Source organism: Hylaeus anthracinus, unplaced genomic scaffold (genome assembly GCF_026225885.1).
Source record: "Hylaeus anthracinus isolate JK02 unplaced genomic scaffold, UHH_iyHylAnth1.0_haploid 27361, whole genome shotgun sequence".
In the NCBI taxonomy this organism is placed as follows: domain Eukaryota; kingdom Metazoa; phylum Arthropoda; class Insecta; order Hymenoptera; family Colletidae; genus Hylaeus; species Hylaeus anthracinus.
In genome coordinates, this window is record NW_026535166.1 from 112419 (window position 1) to 137581 (window position 25163).

Genomic DNA, 25163 nt, shown 5'->3' on the forward strand with positions numbered 1-25163 from the left:
ACATTTTGCACATTTAAAAAATATTCTCATGACTTCTTTGACAATGATCAGCAGAGAAATTTAGCGAGACAAATATATGTTAAATTAAGATAAAAATTGATGAAGAATAATTATTATTGAAATCAAGTAACACTGTAAAATGCCAAGCTTATTTTGTGCAATGTAAACACATACTTTTGAACGAATTACCGTAATACATTCGTTCAAAAAGATCAATCGAAAATTCCGCTTATGTGTAAACACTATTGTTGTTGTCTTCGATATATTAATTTTATTTGCAAAACGGAAAAGATGTGAACATATGTTTTGTGAAAAAGAGGTCTTGTCGATTGAAATAATATTTTTATTGCATTCATACGGAAATATTTTAGTTTACATTTTGGTAAAATGGAGGTTATGGACTACAGTAAGTGTTTATATTAAATCATTTAAATATAGGACTTATAATAAAATATTATAATTGTAATTTTTATATGATTGCATATATACATAAATAAATATAATTATTGCAATAGATCTGTATTTTTTTGTATTATACAGAACACAAATTTTATACATCATTTTCTGTATATAAACGAGAGTATAAAAGTACATACAATTTTAGCATATAAACAATAAATTAAGAATATATACGAATTTATTATAATTATATTGGATTTATAATAGTTTGAATTGAATATTGTAGGTGGTGAAGCACCAGAAATTGAAGGTGCCGATGAAGATCATTCTGAAGAATCAGATAATAATGACAATGATGGCAATGCTGTAGAGATTGCAACTCCGATAGAAATCCCAGTAGAAGATACAAGTGAGTAATTTTCTTCAAGTCATGCATGTCTGTTATGTTTACTTATAATTGTGTCATGTACGTCTGCTATTTTAGAAAATGATGATGATGATGAATCAAAGGCAAAGAAAGCTAAAGAAACAACTACAGATGAGTCTGAAGTTGATTCTGATCAATCTTGTCCCATATGTATGGATCTATGGACTAGCTCAGGAGAACATCGTTTGTGTTGTTTGCGTTGTGGGCATTTATTTGGACATAGTTGTCTTTTGAGATGGTTACATTCTTGTGCTAGTGCAAATCGCCGTTGCCCCCAGTGTAATAGGAAAGCTACTGTAAAAGATATTAGAATGTTGTATGCCAAGAAATTAACATCTATAGATACCTCAGAATTAGATAAATTAAAAGAACAAGTAAATAAAGTAACGACTGAAAAAAATCGTATAGAAATGGAATTGTCAAAGTATGCTCTAAGACAAAAATTGTTTGAACAACAAGTAGCTAGTATGCAGAATCGTATAACTGAACTAGAAAGTCAACAATTGGAAATAAGCATTCATTCTAATCAAAATATTTCTAAACATATGGTTAAAAAATTTCATTTAGATCGATCTATAGAGATATGTAAAGATGGTGGTTGCCGTGTATTAGATTATAATCCTTGGTATGGGTTCCTAGTTGTATCTCAGAAATCGACGAACGCGTTATTCTCCGGTTATGGCATTAAAAAAATTGATTCAGAAAAGTTTCAACCACGTCAATTTATTTTTTTACATTCTCAAGCTATAAGAGATATCATGTTTAACGCGACCCAGCAGTCATTATTACTTAGCGTTGGTTTTGATAAATGTGCAAAATTAATGGACATTCAGAATCACATTATCGTGCACACTTATCAAACGGATTATCCATTGTGGAGTTGCTGCTGGTCAGGTGACAATCCAAATATATTTTTCACGGGTGCACAGAATGGATCTATAACACAGTTCGATATCAGGCAAACCTCTGGTGCTATTGAAACCCTGGATAGTCCGGGCGATAGATCGCCGGTGGTTTCTTTAGCAACAGTACCTTCTAATCCTAATAGTGGTATTAGTAGAGGTGGATTTATTGCATGCCGCTTAAATACATGTTATGCTTATGAACAAAAAGAATCGAAATATGTACCGAAACAAATATTCCTCGAGGGTCCGTTTGTATCAGTATGTTACGATGAAAAAAACAATCATGCGTTAATATCTTCCCGTCCAAATGCCAGGCAACCTCATGCTAGGCACATAGTATGTACGATAGAAAAAGGTAACGATGAAACAGCTATTTGTAATGTTGTACACGCATTTCATGCTGGTAATTCTCAGCAGTTATTGTCTCGACCATGTTATATAAATGTTGAAAATGATACATTAGTCGCTGCGCATCAAGAATCCACCAGTAGCATATCGCTATGGAGTATATCGACGGGAAAACAAATAAATAGTCTTCCTGTATCTGACCCTGTTGTGGATATGTGTGCAGTCGATGTTAATAGTAATTTATTTTTAGCAACGCTTTCCGCAAAAAAGGTTAGAATTTATAGTCATGGATAAATTTTATTATTAGAAAAATAACAAATGTGTGTAAAAACAAACGCGATGCTTGTATTGCCTAATCCATGACCAAAATGTCTTTCACATATACATCGTAAGCTTGTAATTTAAGACATGTATGATAAAACTACTGATAATGCATTTCCTAATTCCAAGGCTGAATAATATTTTTTTGTACGAGATCATGTGATACAAACGTTTGTAAATAACATAAAACAAACATTTACTCCAAGTCAAGCACAAGTTCATTTACTTTTGACAATACAAAAGTTCTCTGCATGCATAACTTGAACTTACGAAAAATAGTAAAAATAAATTTAAAAGTTACCATTAGTTAGTTAAATATTATACGTATCCTTATTAGTAGACTAGACTGATCTGAATAATATTTAAAAATAAAATAATAATAGTGAAAGTAAGTATACTGATAAACATTAAGTAACATGGTTGCTAATAATACGAAAAATGTACAGAAGTTAGGATTAATCAATTGTAGTTGTAAGGGAACTTTTGTATAAATACTTTAAATACTAGTACTGAAAAAGTTGTTTATTAATATTTTTGAAATATTAAATTACATCTAGAATGTTTAAAGATGTTGCATCCAATTATTTTCATAAATTAACCCATGTATACCTAAATTTTTGTAAATCTGTGTTTCTAAATCAAACAAACCAAACAGCATTTATAATCTATTAACACAGCCTCTGTATTAATTACTAAAAGATGTAAAAGAAAATTGAAAAATTCCTATTTTAGCACTGCCAGGGACATGATATTGTGTAATTATATTTAAAAGTCTATATAACATGTGTAGGGTAATACGTGTAATGCTATACAAGTAGTGTTTTGAACAAGTTTGCAATGTATTCTACATATGCCGCTATTTTATTAGATTCTATGAATAATTAATTTCTCCTTAAATTAGTTATAATTCAGCTATCCTTCGCAAACAAGACACTTTCATACATAGTACTAAATATTCGTAATAGAAAACCTTTTTTTTTTCTAGATTTGCAACACCATACTTTGTTTAATATTTTTTTTGTCATTAAATTTATTATTACTTGAAAACCAAATTTGCTTTATAACTGTATCCCTAGTGACGTATAAATGCGATTTGCTTTCTGAACGTGGAATGTACATGTTCAGTTTCGAATGCAATAAGCTACATATACATATATATAGTAATGTATACATAAATGACATGGTAATTTATAAAGTATTGAAATACATCCCATCACCGAAAATGTACAAAATTTAAATATTAACAATATAGCATTTATGATTACGATTCTTTTTACAAATATCATTTAACGCTAACAAGTTCTTGTCTATTTCGATAATGTACAATCAGGTCTAATTAAGATAAACCTCTTTGTGGCTTAAAAGAATTTAGAAATTAATAATAAGAATACAAAATGACTAATGTTTTCGTATGAATGTAACAAAGCATAGAACACGAACGTCTATAAAAATAAAAAATATTCATTAAATATTGTGCTATGCAAAAATTAACTATGTATTCAATACATTCTGAAAAAAAATCTATTAACCAATTAATAAAATACAGCTACATAAATGAAAGGAAAGGCCAATGAAAGATTTAAAAATATATAATGATTTGTACAAAGAGATTTAATGAATGCTCAACACATAAAACTACTTTTTTTTTTTCTTTAAAAGAACTTTGATAAATGCATTGCGTACTCCTTCTAACCAATAAAAATTCAAATGTTTAAATAACACGATTAAACTTTTAATAAACGCAAGATGAAAAATGATATTTTTATCATTAAATCCTTCTTTAAAATGTGGCTATCGAGATGGACTTAACAGATTTTATTAATTACTGTTTCTTCATACCTATTTTACAAGTTAAATAAACGACTATTATTCAAGGACATTAAATGAATTTCCTGCAAGTTTTTTTGCCATTGAAATATTGTCGTTACAAGTGCTGAATTTGATTATGAAACTGGTATGGTATCAATAATTGGGTGTAGTGTTACAGAAGTTTTGTAATGACAAAATGAGCAGTGCTTGTATATGACAGATTAACTATACAGTTATCACTAACTGAAGAGCTGCTCGGTGGCACGTTCCAAATCCCAATTATAGGAAGATAAAGCAACCCTTGCATTGTGTTCCTCGATTCCCATATCTGTTAATCGTCTTATTTTGTCATCTAAGTCAGGCATCTTAGCTGGCCCTGAAATAGTTCCAATATTTATACGAAAACGATTATCAATCTTACAGAGAGTTTATATACTTACCACCTGCATACACAAATGTCCAATGTTTAGCAGTTTGACGAAACATTTCTGGGTGTTCTTTATATTGTTTAGCCACTACTGCATCCTGTGGATCATCTGGTTCTGCTGCAGACAATAATGCTTGTAATGATAGCAATACTGTACGCAAGGTCATAGCAGCAGCCCTAGAAATCAATATTTACAATATGTAGTACATTGCATAATATTAAAGCAATATATTAAATAATACACTGTGAATCTACATAGTCACGCACCACTGATCTTTTAATATATCCAAACAAATAGCACCTGTTACTGAAGATATATTAGGGTGCCATATTTTTGTTATAAATCGTACCTACAAGAAAAGATAATTATTTAGGAACTTATAATAGATCATAGAATTGTTGTAAATCAAAACTTTGTAGATAATGCCTTCTTTATGAGTGACAATTTGGAAAATGCTTTGTCATGCTTTAGGTTATAGTAACATGCCTTAATCCTAAGTGGTACAAAATTGATTCTTTATCATTAACATACATTAATCGTATTGACTTACAAAGTGCTTACTTTAGGAGGATTGAAGGGATATGTCTCGGGAACTTTAATCTCGAGTACAAAATTACCTCCCTCGTATGGTGTATCTGGTGGACCAGCAATTTCACCTTTTAATTCAGTTAAACTATCGTTTACAAGCTCAACATTTATCGCACATTTAGCAACCTGCAACAGAATTTGAAACAGTTATCATTAGAAAAATAAGAAATAGAGATTCTGTAAGAGATATATATACTTATAGGAATGAATCAATGACACAATGATATAATTACATACTTCTATTATATATAACTATTCTGTTAATTGAACAATATAAAAATTGTATGATTTTTGTTAAAAGTTACAAAGAGACACCACTTTCATTGGATAAAAGCATTTCACATACAGGATTATATCTATAAATATTAAATAATTTTTCAAAATGTAAAAAAAATTCCACTGACATATCGACACCAATGTTTGATAATAAAACAGTATATTATTGTGTACCAACGGTTTACAAAAACATCATGAGATAAAGATTGTAAGACACTGACGCAATCTCAGACGCAGAAACACATGAAAACATTGCATCAAAGCAGATCTTAATGTGCATATAAAATGGATCTTCTAGACCAGCACGAGACCAATCAAGCGTGCCAGTGCTCTCAGAATTTGAAGGACCATGGTATGTAGTATTTTAAACAGGAATATCATTTAAAAAGAAGGGCAAGTCCATTGAAGACAGATATCTGACAAATATGATTAACATTATCTTTTTAACTTATTGGGGTATCTCTGCAAAGTGCAAGAATTATGCACACTTACCACACCAATTAATTTAAAATAATTAATGTAAGAGCTTGTTAAATGTAATACACTTTACGCATACGTTCGAAGAAGTTGAATAACAATTCTGAAAGTGGATGACAGTCGAGAATACAATACAACAGGTGCCTATGCTTTGTTCGCGGTGATTTTACCAACCAATGAATTGCGGCACATTTTTGTCACGCCACATATGAGATGTATTCGTAACAATATCGTACAATCGAAGGTTGCTGTTAAACGATACAGATAGTACCATTTCCCAAAAGACGAATCGTGGACCCTATAGCGATACAAAGCTATTGTTCACTCACCTCCTCGCTCTTTATAACCTCTTTAAATTCGCGTTTGATTCTCTGTGCCGCGATGTTCGCCATAGCTCCCGTATCAGTGGGACGGTCAGCACACTGTCATCGTCATTCAAATAGATTAACGAAGTTCTCTCAAAGCGTCAACGTGCGCGAACCTTTCAGGTAATCGTACACGAATTCGCTCTCTCTTTCTACTAAGAAAAACGATCGTTCTAACCCCCGTGCTCTATGCCAAAATCTCCGTTCACGGACCATCCAATTTTTCATTCAATCACCGCCGGCGCCACATTGATGGAACAAGTTGACTGTCACCCGCTCGTGTTCACCTTTTTGAATTTCGTCTATATTCACGTCGTTATTCGTTACAGCGCCAAATGGTCATGTAAATGGTCATTTAACAAATCTTCGTTGATACTCTTATCTCTAGCTCGATCATTCGGATTATTTATTGAAGAAATTCTACGTACGTACACGTTCCTGGTGAATCCACACTTTAGTCCCAAGTAGGTTCGGGAAGAAGATTGATTTCACTTTTTCCTATCCTGTTGTCAACAGAGGGGAAAATGTTATTATCAGTAAAAACTTGACACTTAACTTTTTTATGCAATAAGAGTACTTGTACTCGTCGGAAAGGCTTATCTAACAGAGCTTGCCTCATACGTAACGGTATTGATCGTTTGAACGGTCAACAGTTTATTCGAATAATTAATAGCGTCGCGTCTAAGACAGAATCTGATAGATAAGGATTACGAATGAGTCTGAATAGTAGAATCTGAGTTTAAATAGCAGAGTGATTTTTCTTTTATATCAAAGCTAATAGTGTTACCAACTTGTAAACTGATTGTCAAAGCAAAACATTTATTGAATGTATTTTGCTGAATAGAACAGAGGTAAAGTAAATTGTTAGACGTAGAAACAGGAATTTTTCACTATTGAATTTTACCAAAAAGTTATTTTTTTACCATAGTAAATATAATAAAATGTCGATTTCGTATCGATCTTATTTTATTTCATCCTTTTAAATATTGTCTATATTCACGTAGATGTTCATTATGGCGCCAAAATTGTAAATGGCAAGGATTAATCTTCAACTGTATTTGGAAGTTCAACTTGATTATTTAAAAAGAGAACACTATATGAATTCAGATCCAAGAAAAATCCGCATACAAGATTAGAATACGTTTTAAAATAGACACGACGTACAAGAGTCGTATTTTGAAATATAATGAATTCCAGTTTCGTAATAAAATGACCTATTTTCATGTGCCTCTTTGAATTTCGTCTATAGTCACGTCGTTGTTCGTTATGGCGCCAAATTGCAAATGATAATTAACTAACCTTCAGCCTGATTATTCAAATCATTTAGAAAGGAAATTCTACATGAATACATTCATTCTAAACAAATCCAAGGAAAATCCAAGGAAAATCCTAAGTCCCGAGTATATAGTAATAAAACATTAATTACACATTTCTCGCGTGGTATACGAAAATCGTATCGTAATGAAACATCCGAGCAAATTAAATTATTTCATTTATTTTTCAATCGAGTTCAACATCGAAATAAATAAAATGAAATGTAGCTTACATAACGATTTCCATACATACGATTCGAAATAATACTTTGATGCGAAATTTCTTATCGATAATTTTCGTTGAACGTTCGGTTAGATTGCAACGTTCACAACATATGTGATCGTTGACGTTTGCGAAGATGTTATAAATTTTCATGACACGACGAAACAAAGTTGTATGGTTTTAGTCTACTATTTAGTCAATAACAAAAGGAGAAAAAAAAATACATGATAAGAAATGCGTTTACGCGGTTATGTCCGACATTCGGTAGGCGGAGCGTAGCGGTTACGTCACATCCGGCTCGAAAGACGACTTCTGATTGGATAGTCTCTCTGTGATTTCTGTTTTAGTGATGCCTGTGTCCCAGCCAGTGCGTGCTAAGAGTTTGTTACGCGCAAATTTAGAAAATTCTCGCGGACGACTTTTGCAGAGCAGGATGCCAAACATCAAAGTGTTCAGCGGCACATCGCATCCAGATTTGGCACAACGTATCGTCGACAGGCTCGGTATCGACATCGGGAAGGTTGTCACCAAGAAATTCAGCAACCTCGAAACATGGTAATGGTCGCATACCACCGCTAGAACCCACGTTATTGTCAATGAGTTAAACTCAGGCATTGACCACGTGTCACTTGAATTTTCATTTATAGTTTTTCCATCTGCTCTATCTTTGTGCGAAAGACGGAATATTCTCGGCATTTTCATCGTATATTTTTCGTTTTTTCATTAATTAATCAACCCCAGCAATGTGCAAACAACCCTGTCCGCGACAGGCCGGTTTTCCCGTGTTCCACTAAGCTGTAACGTTTAAATTGAAGGTCAACTAGTACAATTATTAATACACCATTCTAATGAATTCTAATATCGAATGTGCTTTATGAGTATCAGCACACGCCGCTGTATCATTTTAACTTGTGTACAATGACGATAAAGATGATTTATTACCGTGTTATTATTTACTTCTGTGTCCGATGTTTGCTTGCATTACCTGCGTGAGATTTAAAATTAATTAAGCTTAAATATGCAACAAAGACTAGGCGTTGATGGAAGAGTACGTAAAGAATATCGATATTACTTTTCTGATTTAAAAAATTTATTAATGAAGCTTTGATACGGTTATCAAAGGTGGACAAAATTTTATTCAAATAATTGATTGTGAAATATAGAAATGTATAGAGATTTATTTGCGTTGCGCGATCGAATGCTTCTATTTTAATTTGTTCACAGTGAAATGTTTTCTTTCTTAGTTCAAATTTTTATACAAGTAACTGATAAAGAATTATCTGTCTTTTATTCATTATTCAAAATGTTATGTAGATAAGAATTTTCATTTTCATACAATTTTGTTATTATATTAGCAATTGTGTAACAGTTTAATTAAAAATATTTTTCTTTGTTATTTTCGTAGTGTCGAGATAGGAGAATCTGTTCGAGGAGAAGATGTATACATTGTACAAAGTGGAAGTGGAGAAGTAAATGACAATTTAATGGAATTGTTGATCATGATCAATGCATGTAAAATTGCATCTGCATCTCGAGTCACTGCTGTAATTCCTTGTTTCCCGTATGCTAGACAAGATAAGAAGGATAAGGTAAGATACGCGAATAAGAAAAATATGTTCATTTTTTATTTAATATAGGATATTGATACAAACTAAGACTGAAATTATTTATACCACTTGTGATCTTACAGTTCTGCCCCCATTATATGGTATCTTTTAGCATATATATGTATGTACTTTTACCATTATATAAAAAAGTATTTGTTGAAACCTTGTGTCAGAAAGTTTCTACTACTTACATTTCGCCAAATTTTAGCTGCATACTCTTTTCTATTTATATATCAAGTACAATAACACTAAAGTGATCCTGTGTCTGATTCTGTTTTGTTGTGATTCTTTCTGTACTCTTTCCAGACAGTAATGTTTCTATTATTTTTCACTTTGAACATTATATTCTATAAAAGTCATTTTATTATTATTTCTTTACAAGCAAATGTATAAAAAAAATATTTTGTGTACGTCTATTTTATAAAATGAATAAATCAAACAAACTGCGCAAATAATTAAAATTCACATAACAACTTATTAGAAACTATGCTGCAATGATTCTAATACCCTAGATCAACATAGTCACCTTGTATGCAATGTATGCCACTGATTAACATGATTGAAACTGCTTTGTGTATACAGATAAAGTGACTACTTCTGTAAGAAAGAAATAGTATAATTACAGTTATAATAAAATAATACAACATACAAATTCTTAATTTAACTACATATATGTGTAGTGTAATGTTCACTATATGTTTATTTTTTCCAAGTAAACATTTATGTATGCAAATGCTTTACATAACAGGTTGTGGTTTGATCAGATTGTTTATACTTTTTGTACGTGTCTAAAATTGAATTGTGAGTCTTGCAATAAGGAAGAATCTTATTCAAGACAAAATATATATTTTTTTTTAATATATCTTCACAGGGTGGTGATGGAGGTGACAACTCAAATTCTAAGAAAGAACAAATTGTCATCAAGACAAACGAATGGAAATTCAGGGTAACTTCTAACGGTCTTTTTATGTTCTATTTATTGTTTTATAGCTTTGTAACAGACCAATGGAGCAATATCATCTTTGGAACGCAAACATGACTTTTCATCATCATATGAAATATGCTTGAAACTTTTTTGCTTATCTCATTGGGTTGTACCAAATGGTACATTTATATTACAGAATATATATTCATTGCATACTACATCATAAATATATTTTTACAAAATCATATCTAACACAGATCAATATTAGGTGCAGCTTTGGAAATATATTGCAGACAATTTATATATTGTATTTAAGTATTTGGTACATATAATTGTACAAGCAGTGTTTTATAATTTAAAGCAATGCATGAAAAATATTTATATAATACAAAGGTATTTACTTGTATTAGTACATTTTCAATGATCATGTAGTAAAGCATGTACATAAAAAAATTAAGGGTATTTATCATTTTAAAAGAATTAATTATTCATTTTATAAATTTCACGAAACATTTCTGAAATTCAAAATACATTTCAATCTTGAACAGAGGAAGTTACACATGTTTAAAACAAATATTTTAGTCATACACATAATTTGCATGGACTAATCATAAAGAAACGTTAATTTCATCTAATATCTCATACAATATAGGACAGTAACTTAAGTGGAATAAAACTTGAACTTGCAACACTCTTTGCTTTCTCTGAAGAAACAGCGTTAATTTCCAGTATTAAAAAGTAAATTAGTGAAGCAGTAAATAACAAATATATTACAAGTCAAAGCATTACGTTTGGTGATAATCTAAGGTTATCAAATGTTGATAGCCTATATGAACATTGTAAACTGATATTAGAATTCATCGAGGGGGGCCTTTTGTGAATTCATATTATAAACTATTGCATTCAATTTGTATTGTTCTATTAAATTTTTCATTTTAGCAAATTATTGTTGCTATAATATATTGAAGATAACAATAGTTACATAATATTATGCATCTGGAAAAAATTATTGATTTGATAAAGATTTAATAGAGCATGCAATAATATGAAAATAATATAATGTTACAGTGAAATGAAAAATAATTATTAAACACTTATAAGTAATAAAATAGTACAATTTTGTTTTTCATAAATGATCTTATTAATACATTTTTAAGTATTTCATAGGTGTTAAATAAACTGTATGGTAAAACTGTTAAAAATAATTCTTGTTAAAAAATTATGATACATGCCTCTAAGTTTCTGAATAGTTGGGTATTTTCAGGATTTTGTGCCCGACCTATCTACAGTGAGTATAAAAGCAATAAAATTGTCGAGTGAAACGTTTGTAACTATAACTCGATGAACAATTCAATTTGTATTATCATTTTTAGTTTCTTACAAAACTTTCTTTGTAGGACTAACAAAACTTATAATTGTGGCTATATGGCACAATGGAACCCCTATGAATGAATGAATGAATGAACTATGTGGTCAAAGCATATTGATATCTGAATGAGAGGGCAAAATATTAATATAATAGCATTCTACATACATTCTTAATAATCTATATACAATACACATAACGGGGTACACATCTGTATGTTAAATGGGTACTAATTATTATGTTGCTGAAAATGTTATTGTCCAAGTATACTAATCAGGAAATGCCTATCTTATTAATGAAATAATGCTTTGGCAAGAAAGAACTGTGATTGTGTTGTCTTGTTAATAGTATGTCATGCCAATGATTTGCAAACAAAGACTTCTATTAAAATCTTAACAATAATCAGCTTTTGTGAAATTTATGCTCACATAGATAAAAATAGATAGTTTTATTAAAATTACTTAATTGTAATTATTTCCCTGAACATAATGCATTTATTATTATTCTATGAAATTTGTTAATTAATATAGTCTTTTATTCCTTATTATATAGTTATTACTTTGGTTGTTATTCAAATTTAAAGATATTATTTTTTATTTAAAGTCAAGAAATCATAATGCACTGTGTTCTGTTTTATACTTATAAATTTGAACTTTGCTTGATTTCTACTTTTTGTTGAGTCTAACTGGGGTGCATTTGCAACACATCGTTTTTCTTTTGGTTTATATGTACATGTACTTTTTTTAACGAATATTTCAGTACATAGCCAGCCATTGTATTCATATTTTGTCCCTCTAAAGAATTAATTCTTTCTTATCTTTTTAACACATCTCTTTCGTAGAACTATATTTGATTGTAGTGACCTTTATTTATTGATCTTTTATAACTTTTCTACGAAAATTTTAACAGCAATTTTTTTTCAAATTGCAGGATATTTCCAGTTGCAAATGGACTTGAGAGACTCGCATAAAATTATGAAATTGAAATTTTCAACTATTTTTTTTTCAGAGTCGTGCACCAATTTCGGCAAAATTAGTAGCAAACATGCTATCGGTAGCAGGAGCTGATCACATCATTACAATGGATTTGCATGCTAGTCAAATTCAAGGCTTTTTCGACATTCCAGTTGACAACCTATTTGCTGAACCTGCTGTCCTAAAATGGATTAAGGAAAATATTGTTGAATGGCGAAACAGTATTATTGTTTCTCCAGATGCTGGGGGTGCTAAAAGGTAACGCATCGAAATACGAAGTTTACTTCAAATAAACATGCCAAATAATGTTCACCTCAACAGAGTCACATCTATTGCTGATCGATTAAACGTTGAATTTGCACTTATACATAAAGAGAGAAAAAAAGCAAACGAGGTTGCTAGTATGGTGCTAGTTGGAGATGTAAAAGACAGAGTCGCCATTTTAGTAGATGATATGGCTGATACTTGTGGTACTATTTGTCATGCAGCAGAAAAACTCCTAGAAGCTGGAGCAACAAAAGTCTATGCGATATTAACACACGGTATCTTTAGCGGGCCAGCAATTAGTAGAATTAATAATGCTTGCTTTGAAGCTGTTGTAGTAACAAACACCATTCCTCAAGATGGCCACATGAAGGATTGCCCAAAGATACAGGTAAACACATAAAATGAATAATTTAAATTTAATAATTAAACTTGCCATACTTTTTAGTGTATTGATGTATCAATGATGTTTGCTGAAGCTGTAAGGCGGACTCACAATGGTGAATCTGTATCGTACCTGTTTTCAAATGTACCGTATTAGACATAAATCTTCCTCATAATGTACTGTATCAAACTGTTTAAGGAGAATGTAGTCTTTTTACATCCGTTTACTGTTATTTTGAGTACAGTCAAAACTAACTTGCCTACAAGAGAAATCTTGAGATAAGCGTTAGTGTCCTATTTTTAAATTGAAACCTGTATGTGCTCGTTTTTTCCTAGATGTGTGTAGGAAGTCAGATATTAGATAGATAAAAAGTATATTGTCCGTTTTGATTAAAAATAACTTGGTAACTTATAGATGCCGACGAACAATTCTCAGAGTGAAATTGTTTACAAAATAATTTTTTCTGGCTGCTGTTTAATATTCAAAACACATTATAATTATTCCGTTTAGGATATAGGTATTAATTACATCGTTTAATTTAAATTGTATTCAGAATGTTAGAAGTATGTTATCGCGATACGAAATGACATTACATTTATCCTGAAAATTACACGTGTAAATCAGGATAAAAAAAGTATTGCAGTGTGTGCAAATAGATATTCATGCAATATAATCACGCCACCAGAGGCATATCCCATTTTTATAGACAAGTGCAAATGACTTGCAATACCTGTGTACAATTTTTCACACAGTAATACAGAGCGTCGAGAAGACTAACTTTTTACAATTCTAATATAATGTGGTATCGTATTTTAATACATTGCGTCCTTACATTCTATGATATAGGAAAACAACGCTGAGGAGACATTTGTATTCTTTTCGACTATCTTTTACTACCACGACTTTTTAAAAAATTGCTATTTATATGAATGTATTTCTATTGCCGAAAACAATTGTGCCCTCATTTATCAGAGAAATATGACATTACAGTCACTCACTTAGCTTTGGACCAATATTATATGAAAATATAAGTCAATACAAATGCAATATTGTTTACATGCAAATTTTTCTTAATTCGATAAAAAGTGCCACCTGTTAATAAATTGGATATTATAATAAATATCTTTAACAAAATACAATTCTAATTTTTTTATTAATATATTGGAAAAATTATATACACAATTATTATTTTAATATTAATACGAACATAGCTTAAAGTGAACGCCCTTGTTATAATCTATACTATGTTTAAGTGTTTGGTTATACATTATTAGGATAGAAGTTATGATTTTGTATGAAATGTAATTGATGCAAATATGCTCAAGTACAGTTACTTCATTAGTTAAATATTAAATTAATTGACTAGTTTAATTTCAACTATTAACTATTGATATATTAACCTATGGTTTATATGTTGCATTATAATACTCAAATTTTATTCTATTCTATTAGATTGTATGATTAATAAATATTTATTGTATTATGCTCTATATAATTGAAAGTAATTCGTAAAAAGGTAAATTAGAAATTAAATAAATACATTAAATAACATATTTCGTGATTGAATTGCGGAGTACTTTGTGCGAGCAAAGCAATAATTTATCATTTAATTTACGATATTATGTGCAACGACTTAATAAGATTTCTATAATTTGCTTGAACACATATTTGTTAAATAATATTAACTATTTACATGCTATTTTACACAAATAAAAAAACCATAACAATATTTTGGTATTTTTGAAGAACAAATTATACGTAATAAATTTAATTTCAATATCTTTTTTAATGTTACAAAGTAAAAGAAACTTGCTTGATTCATAACTTACATCTGTTCTGTAATCTTCATAATTTATAAAGAAAATACCTAGTACAAAAGACTACATAATTTGTAGAAAAATTCATAGAAATGTTACTAATACATGAAACGACCTATTTTTTTTTAAACACTCCTCACAAGAAATGCAATGTGAAATTTATTCCTATACTCCTCACTCTTTATGATTTACAATGACCAGGTGGCAGTGTTACATCAAAAACTACTGGTGGATTACTTGGCAAATAATTTAGATCACATGTTGATGCATTTATATATATTATCTTTCCGTCGGATGAGATACCATATCCTGTTACAAACACAATAATATGTAATCCCCTTTTGAAAAAAAGAAAGTTTAGACATACCTTCGTGTATATGACCAAAAACATGATATTTTGGTTGAACTCGGTTCTGTACCGTGGACAATAATTCTACACATCCAGCTCGTACACCGCTACAGCACAAATCTCCGTGACCTACAGGAGGTGTGTGCGTAATAAGAATATCGGTATCCGATGGTATCATCTCCCACTTTAAAAGGCACGGTTCTCCACGAGGTACATTAAACGCCCATTTACAAAATTCTGGTTGCCTGAAATATGAAAAAAGCTTTCTTTGGAAAAATAAATGTTATACCCGAACTAACGTTCTTTAATTCTATTTCGCGACTGTATATATTTACCATGGAGTACCATAGATTTTTATTCCATGTATTGTAATTCCAGAATCCTCTAAATAAGTACAATTTGTCAAATAATCTTTAACATTAGTGGTTTGTATAGCTTCTGCCAACGTATCTTTGGACATTCCTAATGTAGGTATGGTGTCCAAAATACTGGTCCCTGTGTGCTTTTGACGATCGCCACTGGTTTGCATGGAAAAGGGATGAGTAAATGTTGAATCGAAACTAAGTTCATGATTACCAGCAATAACAATTTTATATTTATGTGGCAAATTACCTATGATAAAATAATATTTACCATGTATTAATATAGAAAACACACGTAATTACTCTCATTTTTGATTACTCACCAATCCAATTATTAAACTCTATAACTTCCTGTAAACTACCACATTTTGTAAAATCTCCAGCATGAACAAAGACATCTCCCATCGGTATATCAAACTTAATGAATGGTGTTAAAGAATGAGTATCACTCATACAAACGACACGAAGCTAGAATATAGTAAAGTATTATAACTTCTATCGTCGATCTTTTACCATATTGATATTTTTAGGTTAGACTGAAGCAAGTAGTTTGCAACAATTAAAAGGAATAAACGATCAAAGTACATTACCTTATCATTTGGAGCATCGGTTGTTGGAAGTTTAGCATTTATGTTAATGACTTTTTGCTGTTGTGACAATTCACGCCAAGCTGCTGTAGGATTGTCTGTCAGTGGATGTATCTCTATCTTCATGCTGGAAAGATTATGACAGACGATTGTCAAATGCAATTGTTATTGCAACAATAATTTAAACTTGACCAATTCTACACACGTATCGATTTAATTTCAATTTATACTTTTCTTGTATGAAAATTAACAATTGTATCAACAATGACAATTCTACATTTGGTTGCAGATTCATTTACGTTCCTCTTATAACTCAGACAATTGATTTTTGATTCGTACAATATTGTACGTTATGTAAATTATTATGTATTACGTAATTGCGATTCTAGCTATGTTAACCAATTTAAAAGCTTTATTGTAACTTTAACAATCTTCGAAAATATTTAAATACCGGCGAAATGATCAAAATTTTCGCGCCTAAATTTATGTATTCATAAGATGGAAGTCATTATTCATAAATATAACTACCCAGGAATTACTATGCATAGAATTTAAAAAAAAAGTCTGTATTTGTTCGTATAATATTTTGCAAACAACAGGTCATTTTTAGATTTCAATGGTCATCAATTGTTACTTATTATCTACATAGATAACAATATGTTTATTTAATGAATATAGCAGTGAGGTATGTTTGTTAGTTCTAAGAGTAATCCACAACCTTTGCAATAGCATATTTATAAGTTTCACAACGAATGAAAACAATAACTGCTATGAACAAAGCTCTTAGAATTATGAAACATCTCATGTTGATTAAATACACAAATTAAGAGGAGAAGTAATACGTATAGGTACATAATATTACAATTTTTAAAATTGTATTTCTACAACATGAGTATATTGCTGATTCATGAGAATGCAACCTGACGGTGACTAATCAACTCCTTATTTACTTGTTCTTTTTTTACTTAACGGGAAATGCTTTATTTCTAGAATAAGGCAATGAATTCTCACAATGAACAAATGAATGCTGTTTTATATGTAAGGGTAAAGTTCAAATAACGATTGGCCGAATTTTGTAATGTTACTCGTACTTTGATCTTTATATGTTTCCTTTAAATGAACATTACTCCTTATCTTCGTATTCATATCTATCAATATCCATACATCGTACATGGTCATACTTCTAGTGTACGGGAATATTTTCAATAAGTAGTACAGTGCAGTACAGTGCATTAAACGTATACACAAAAGTAACCGTACTGCTGTAAGTTCACGTTAAAAAATATTTTCGTAACGCAATAGGAAAAGGAGACAGCTAAAATGTTTTTGCGATCGGTAAGTAATTTATCGAAAAGTTATAAGACGGATATTCTATAAAATTAAAATTAACTGATTAAGTGAAACAATACAATTTTCGGAGATATGCAAAATAAATGTATACAAAATTGTTCAATATATCAAACGTTCAATCACGAAACTGCAACTGTGTATTATGTTTCTTAGGCATTAAAAGGAGGGATGTGTCAAAAGTTGACACGACCATTCTCAACAGGAACTGAGAGTGCTACGGGTTTTAATTTTGGTTAGCACAGTAATATACTACAATTATATTGTGTTACAATTGCATGGTTCATGTCTGAAATGTTTTGTTTATTGTAGCACTATCTGAAACTCAAAGGGAGATGCAAGATTTAGCACGAAAGTTTACAAGAGAAGAAATTATTCCAGTAGCTGCTGAGTATGATAGAACTGGAAAATATCCATGGGATATTGTCAAGAATGCATGGAGTTTAGGACTTTTGAATAAGCATATTCCTCAATATTGTGGTAAAATTAAAGATATATATGAAGAAAGTGAAATAGGATTTGAAAAAAAATAAAAGCAGACTATACATATATATATATATTATAAGTTTGTATAGATTATAAATGTGTAAACTATTATTATTATAGGGGGGATGGAGTGTGGCACTTTCGATGGTTGTTTAGTTGCAGAAGAATTTGCTTATGGTTGTACAGGAATATCAACTGTATTAGAAGGAACAGGACTAGGTGTTAGTATCGTAGAACACTCTTAATTTGTATTCATAAGAAACAAACATTTTAAATCAAATGTATTTTATTTGTAGCAAGCTCCAGTAATTGAAGCTGGAACAAAAGAACAGCAAAAAAAATATCTTGGTAGACTTATCGATGAGCCCCTCATAGCTGTAAGACAACTAAGTGGAAATTTATTTAAATACATACTAGCAATCTATATATTCATTTTCACAATATAAAAATTGTAGGCATACTGTGTTACTGAACCTGGTGCTGGATCAGATGTAGCTAATATTAAAACGAGATCTGAGAAAAAAGGAAACGAATGGATTCTTAATGGAACCAAAATGTGGATAACAAATGGCAGTGTTGCTAACTGGTATAACTAATTTATAATTAAATTGTTACATTAATTATCTTATTATCTATTTTTAATATATATTAAAAAATTAATGTTCTTTAGGTATTTCGTGTTGACGAGATCAAATCCTGACCCAAAAGCTCCATTAAATAAAGCCTTTACAGCCTTTATCGTCGAACGTGAAACTGAAGGTGTAACTGTTGGTCGTAAGGTAAGGTTCTTTCCATTGAATTTAAAATCACTTCGCTTCAATAAATAAAACTGCTTTATTTTTTCACAAAAAGGAGATAAACATGGGTCAAAGAGCTTCTGACACTCGAATGATAACATTCGAAGACGTCCGTGTTCCACAAGAAAATGTTTTAGGTGCTGAAGGGGAAGGTTTCGTACTTGCTATGAAAGTTTTTGACAAGACTAGACCACCGGTAGATTGAACAAAAATATTTCTTAAAAAGGAAAAATGAATTCTTAGTGTTTGAATATTATATTTTACCCTTCTTATAGGTGGCAGCTGCAGCTGTTGGTTTGGCACAGAGGGCGCTGGACGAAGCTACGAAATATGCAATAGAACGTAAAACATTTAATAAACCAATAGCAGAACATCAAGCTGTAGGATTTATGCTTGCTGATATGGCAATTGGTGTTGAAACGGCTAGACTTGCGTGGATGAAATCAGCTTGGGCCTCTGATCATCGTCTTCCATCGAGAACAACTCTTGCCAGTATTGCGAAGTGTTATGCTGGCGATGTAGCTAACAAGTGTGCAACGGATGCTGTACAAGTACGTAACATAAAGTGTATATTTCTAGTTACTCTAAACATTTAAATCCATTATTTTACATTTTCATTATATTACAGATTTTTGGCGGTGCTGGTTTCAATTCTGAGTATCCAGTAGAGAAGTTGATGCGAGATGCAAAGATTTATCAAATTTACGAAGGCACCGCACAAATTCAAAGACTAATTATCTCGCGTAATATAATTAACGAAGCAAAACAAAAGAACTAATAACCATAAATTTAATATTGCGATTACTTCTAAATAACGAAGTTATTATTCTTAGATGAATTTATATTTCTAAAAATTTTTTAAGATTTTTTATATTAATGTTAATAATATACAACATTATTTTGTTGACTGTAAATTGCGATGAAAATATTTTATTACTATTAAATTGAGCATGTATATCTCTATAACACCGTGTATGTTTGCTGCTAAACATTTATAAATTCGTTAATTGATGTTCTTATTTTCTAACATTTCTCTACTTCGAGAAATAGATAAAAACATCGTGCGTTGAACGCAAAGAGATGATCTACAGATTATAACCTCTGGTCGAATGTGATTATTCTACGATTCATATTTCGCGGCTCTCGGTGCCAGATGACGCTGCGAGCGTTGTCCGAAAGCGTTAGTCAAGTGTATTGTACAATGAAAAGGGATTACATCGCATTATGTCCGTCAGGCCATAGTTTTTACACGGTTATATTTGGTGAAGTCGTGCGTGACGAGTTATGCAACATTCGGTGTAAAAGCGCCCCATAATAGGACGACCAGATATTGTGACACCTGACCTACTTAGACAGTATCGTCGTATTTAAGACAGTGGTAAACTGACAACATTTATAACCCTAAAAATGTATTTGACAGGCTTTCGATTCGCAGATTCTAAATGCTTGTAAACACGAGAGAGCAGAGAAATCCTTCGGAAATTGCGTCTTTCCGCGTTACATTATTGGAACACAGTACCGTGTCTAGTAATACCCGGTACCCATATAAAACAGTGGTCGATACGTTCTTTCTTACGAATTCATCTCTTCTCTGTCGTAGTTCGATACCATAAACATCGAATGCAAAACATTACGAGACTATTCGAGTGTTCGAGATTTACTATTTCGAATGTAACAGCGAATTCGAACGCTCTCTTCACGGATAAGTGGCATTTACGAAGATCAGTATAGTATTTTCCCTTTCGATATCCACTGCCGTGCCTGCGCATCGTAAACACGGGCGCAAGCTATATATCGTCAGCATTTTCTTTGCATCTCGCATCGGATACATTCATCGAACTATCATAAAAGAAACCTTTTGGAATTATACATCACATTCCCCATGAATCGAGTAACTTCCTTAAATCGATCATCGCAACGATAGACCTAACAGAGAGTTCGATAAGATAGTAAATTGTGACATTTCTAAAGACGTGGATCCGCAAATAGAAAATCCACATTCTCCGTATTCCATAGAAACGAATGGTATTAAAAATCCAAGATCTATCGAAGCATAGTAGGAATCATGCTGCCAGCATCTGTTTAAGATATTCTAATGTACGATAAAGAAGTTGACGATAAAACGCCTTGAGATCGGCAGTCGGACTCTTAGATGCAGGCCAGCAATGGCAGCAACCGAAAGGCGATCACCGAGAAAAGTGATTTCGGTGTGTGATACGGACACGGGATACAGGCCAGGGGCGTTTTGGCGCAGGGTGTACGGTACTGGAACTCGTGCTGTCAGAGCGCAACGGTGCGCCGGACGCTCGCTTGACTAAGGGAGTGCCCGTCCCGATGCAAAGTGTAAGTGAAGTGGCCTACAGACCTACATTTGTCTAACGTTCGATTTTTTTCACGAGCCGCCGGACAGGAGGTTAATAATCCGCGCGGGGCTCATTTTTCCGCGGGCGTGTGCGATGTCGCTGTTGTGTGATATACCGATGTTCGGTTGAAAGAGACGGTGTGTAGTTTCGGTACGCTCAGACGGCGCTGGCCGGCGCGGGGAGCGTAGTAGTAAAAAGAGAGAGGAGGACAGCGAGAGCGTGCGCACACGAGGACGAGAGAGAGAGTGAGACCAAGAGAGAAAACCGTCCGACAGAGGGAGACGGAAAAGAAGGAACCAGACCGAGCGCGCGCTTCTCTCGAAAGGAAGCGAGACGGACAGATAGATAGACGGGGGGGCAAGAAAGAGAGAGCGCGAGGGCACGTAAGAGAGTGTAGGTGTTCCTCGAGAGAAGTGCGTGCGCTCGGGGACGACGTGCAGGAGGAGGGACCCCCGTCTGTCTGTCTGCTGGAATGCACGAGGGCCGAATGGCTACGGGGACAGGGGAAGGTGGGGGCCACACGGCCCTCGAGAACACCACCACGACGGCCCTTACGGAATCATCGTCTTCCTCCTCCTCGTTACCGACCATCCTGACCGAAAACACCACGGCTAATCTGCCTCTGACGGGACCTCAACAGCAGAACCTTCATCAGGTACAACAGCAACAGGCACAGCAACAGCAGCAGCAGCAGCAGCAGCAGCAGCAGCAGCACTCACAACCACGGGTTAGCTTGATCACTGATCTGCCAGTAAACGATGCCTCAGGTAACCTCAACGACATTTCTGTCCTCTCGAGTTCTTTGTTGCCGTAGCGTACCGCTTGCCAAACTCCCTTCTTTCTTCTGTGCTTTGCCCCTGTCTGCTTCACTCTCACTCTTCGCCGTTTCTCGGTCTCGCTTTCGCTTTCGATTGTCTCTTTCCCTCTTCTTGCGCGCGGTCTTTCGCCCTTTCTTCTTCTCCTTCTCTCGCCACCGGTACACATTGTCTGTTTTCTCTTTCTCCTTCTATTGCTAGCTGCCTCTTTATGCCCCCCTTTCTCTCACTCGCTTGCTTGTGCGCTCTCTCTCTCTCTCTCTCTCTCTCTCTCTCCGACTTGCTTATTCGCTCGCTCTTTCGACTCGGTCCACTTCCGAAGTTACAGGTACACGCGGTCTTATTTTTCCTCGTTGCTGCAACGCGCGAGCATTATCCTTTCAGATGATTTCATTACAGTGCAATTTCTATGATAGCTTTGTTTATACGTGTCCTATACTTGCGCGTAGATTTAGTAACGATGTCAGATCGTGAAATCGACGCTGAATCGAAACGGCTAGAACCGAATCGTTCGAAAATCACGTCTAACGAGAAATCGAATAATTATCTAAACTTAGATCGATTCGTATCGGAATCGATTGGAATCCATCGATAATTGCCCGCAGCGATCGATTTTCTAGAAAATCGATTCCGAACCGAACGCGTCACATCATAGGAAGTCGCGCAGCGGAAAAGTTAACGCAATTCTATCCTGACTTTTCCATAATAAAACCCGAAGAAATTAATTTCATTCATCGACGCACTTCTTTGCAAGTATTTGTTGATCATTCCGTAACGCATGCCCGTTATCTTTATCGATAGATATGCCATCGAAACTTGTTTATCTGTAAACTTGTTCTTCGTACGCGATACGCTACGTTACGTAGCGTGCACGTACAAGTAACGACGAGAGAATAGAATTTGCGTATACGCAGATCGAACACTGTGCGCGCAATATGAAAGAAGAGCGTTGTTCCATATGGAATGCACGGTAGACGAGAGTGCCACGGAGGTTCGTCGAATATTTACCATGTAAATGTTTCTGCCTCCTTGGACTCTTTCTGCTTAATATTCCAATGCAACCTTTCTCGGTTTAAGTATTTTATCCGTCGATTTGCGAGTGGATACTCGTCAAACCAAAACGGGATTTTATCCGAATGACAGGTGCCAATGAAAATTCTTTATGACGGGTTATCGAGTTGAACGGGTATTCAAATAAGCTTTCTTTCGTTCAACGCATAACACGATTTGATTGTATAATCCAGACTGCAAATTTTTCTCGAACACGTGACGCAAATATAACCGAAAAAGAAGTACACGATAGATTTCGCGATAGATGTGAAATATTTAGTTGTAATAGATTCAACTGCTCGATTCGATATATCGCCATATATCGATGTTATTTGTTATTCGTCGTTCCAATTAAATTTTGCCCATCCCTGCCGCAGCCAATGCGACGCTCGAAGCGTTAGCTGAACCCCAGTTTGAACGTGCAGTACGTGCAACAGGCGTTTCGGTGTAAATTCCAAAGCGAAGATGCAAAACGAGCTCGGGCCTCCTCGTTGCCTCAGATTTAGAACAGACAGCCTTCGAGTGTTTCTTTATGAACGTTGCACCGACCCTTCGCGAACAATATAGCGGTTCGATGAAACGAGACTCGTCGGTTGGCTTTATTTACGTTCACGACCTCTACTCCTCCCATCGAAATGGCGGGAGTTTCGCGACTCTTATTAGAACCTCCTCAGTTGCACCCTTCTCGCGGCGTTTACTTTTTAAACACTCGAATTTATTGAAAATACATTTTCAACTAAATACCTCATTCAAACTTTGATCGAATAAAAGTTGATTCGGTTCAGGGCCAATTTCAGTTCGAGACGTAGACGCGCGCGCGCGGTTTAATTTCCTTAACCGTGACACCAAAGGCTATCGATTCGGGGGAAAAGGTGGGTCAAAAAGGAACCTCGTGCGGAACGAGTCCAATTTCTGTTCCCCGCGATAAAGATGTCAAGTATGAATATTCATGGCTCTCGCCAGCATTAACTGTGCAGATAATTGGCGGTGGCATTGCGCGATTACGCGGGCTCGTTGCAAGATAGTGTTCCTCCGCGAGTCTCAAGGGCGGGTTCGCGCACCATTTTCTCGATTCTCGATCAGGTGGCCATGCGTTACCGTTCCTGCCACGTTTAGGAGGTCGGATATTAAGTCGCGATTTGTTTTTTTCTACGAAGAAAAATTTACCGAATTTTTCTGCAACCACGAGAATATTTTCAGTATGTTTCAACGTGCATTTGGTACTTTATTTCATTCTTGAGAAATCGGCGAATTTTAGTTACTATTTTCAACTCCGAATTATAGTAGGTTTGATAAAAAAAAAAAAAAATATATACGTGTCGAATCGAGTAACCTCCTCCTTTTCGAAGTTGGTTAAAAAAGAAACATTCTGTTAGGTATCCCGTGTTGTTAGCGATGTGGCTCCCTTACGAACCGATAATGTCCCGTGATCCCGTTTTCGCGGTGTTACCCGCTCAACCTGCTCGAGCGTGGCGATTCCGTCCGCAATGCGCTTCGAGGCTTGGTCCACGGAGCTTCTGAAAAGAACGTAAAGAATAGCCGAGACACTCGAACCCCTGTCGAGTCTCTTTCAGCGGTGCAGTCGTGTAGGGAGCATTCCTGATGTTCTAGAGGCTTCGTTATTTTCGTGGAAGAGACGAGTCCTATTACCTTTCGCACAGACCCGGATTCTTTATTCGCATGGCTATTTCTAGTCCCGGCGTAATTAAAGAAAAGTATTAGGTGTAGGAATTAACCCTTTGCACTCGAGATGCTTTCTTAGCATTCTATCGTCAAGAATGCAAAGCTTA

At 33.7% G+C, this 25163-nt stretch overlaps 5 protein-coding genes across 12 annotated transcripts in view; 3 read left to right on the plus strand and 2 right to left on the minus strand.

Annotated features, from left to right (window-relative positions):
* The first annotated feature begins 169 nt into the window (after positions 1-169).
* On the plus strand, positions 170-14539 carry LOC128893340 (ribose-phosphate pyrophosphokinase 1). 5 transcript variants are annotated; one of them, XM_054154237.1, is made up of 9 exons: positions 244-406; positions 686-808; positions 8227-8434; positions 9285-9468; positions 9570-9587; positions 11676-11699; positions 12786-13009; positions 13073-13406; positions 13464-14539. In XM_054154237.1, the coding sequence occupies exons 1-9, from the start codon at positions 388-390 to the stop codon at positions 13554-13556; spliced, it is 1227 nt and encodes a 408-aa protein (XP_054010212.1). In that variant the 5' UTR covers positions 244-387; the 3' UTR covers positions 13557-14539. The 5 variants fall into 5 exon arrangements, with proteins under 5 accessions (XP_054010211.1, XP_054010212.1, XP_054010214.1 ...); XM_054154239.1 differs by lacking the exons at positions 244-406; positions 686-808; positions 9570-9587; positions 11676-11699 and adding exons at positions 5700-5853; positions 10358-10432; XM_054154238.1 differs by lacking the exons at positions 244-406; positions 686-808; positions 9570-9587.
* Positions 2902-6691, minus strand: LOC128893343 (ubiquitin-conjugating enzyme E2-22 kDa-like). The gene is made up of 5 exons (XM_054154245.1): positions 6308-6691; positions 5199-5351; positions 4904-4986; positions 4650-4813; positions 2902-4585 (listed from the first exon to the last, which is right to left on the minus strand). The coding sequence occupies exons 1-5, from the start codon at positions 6368-6370 to the stop codon at positions 4449-4451; spliced, it is 600 nt and encodes a 199-aa protein (XP_054010220.1). The 5' UTR covers positions 6371-6691; the 3' UTR covers positions 2902-4448.
* Positions 9570-17017, minus strand: LOC128893342 (metallophosphoesterase domain-containing protein 1-like). 3 transcript variants are annotated; one of them, XM_054154244.1, is made up of 6 exons: positions 16519-17017; positions 16252-16396; positions 15902-16178; positions 15585-15811; positions 10013-10083; positions 9570-9833 (listed from the first exon to the last, which is right to left on the minus strand). In XM_054154244.1, exons 1-5 carry the CDS (start codon positions 16639-16641, stop codon positions 10037-10039), a joined length of 819 nt encoding a protein of 272 aa, XP_054010219.1. In that variant the 5' UTR covers positions 16642-17017; the 3' UTR covers positions 9570-9833; positions 10013-10036. The 3 variants fall into 3 exon arrangements, with proteins under 3 accessions (XP_054010219.1, XP_054010217.1, XP_054010216.1); XM_054154242.1 differs by having other exon boundaries at positions 9570-10083; XM_054154241.1 differs by lacking the exons at positions 9570-9833; positions 10013-10083 and adding an exon at positions 15043-15526 and having other exon boundaries at positions 16519-17015.
* A 660-nt stretch (positions 17018-17677) lies between these two features.
* Positions 17678-20096, plus strand: LOC128893349 (medium-chain specific acyl-CoA dehydrogenase, mitochondrial-like). Its single transcript, XM_054154250.1, has 10 exons — positions 17678-17850; positions 18019-18097; positions 18175-18342; positions 18469-18569; positions 18645-18725; positions 18804-18934; positions 19019-19127; positions 19201-19341; positions 19421-19696; positions 19774-20096. Exons 1-10 carry the CDS (start codon positions 17836-17838, stop codon positions 19921-19923), a joined length of 1251 nt encoding a protein of 416 aa, XP_054010225.1. The 5' UTR covers positions 17678-17835; the 3' UTR covers positions 19924-20096.
* Positions 20097-21891: 1795 nt separating this feature from the next.
* The window catches only part of LOC128893350 (forkhead box protein O-like), a 61993-nt gene continuing 58721 nt past the window's right edge, over positions 21892-25163 (plus strand). For both annotated transcript variants that reach the window (XM_054154252.1, XM_054154251.1), the window contains exon 1: positions 21892-22275. In XM_054154252.1, the coding sequence (XP_054010227.1) occupies positions 21981-22275 (295 nt within the window). In that variant the 5' untranslated portion in view covers positions 21892-21980. The remainder of the gene's footprint in view (positions 22276-25163) is intronic.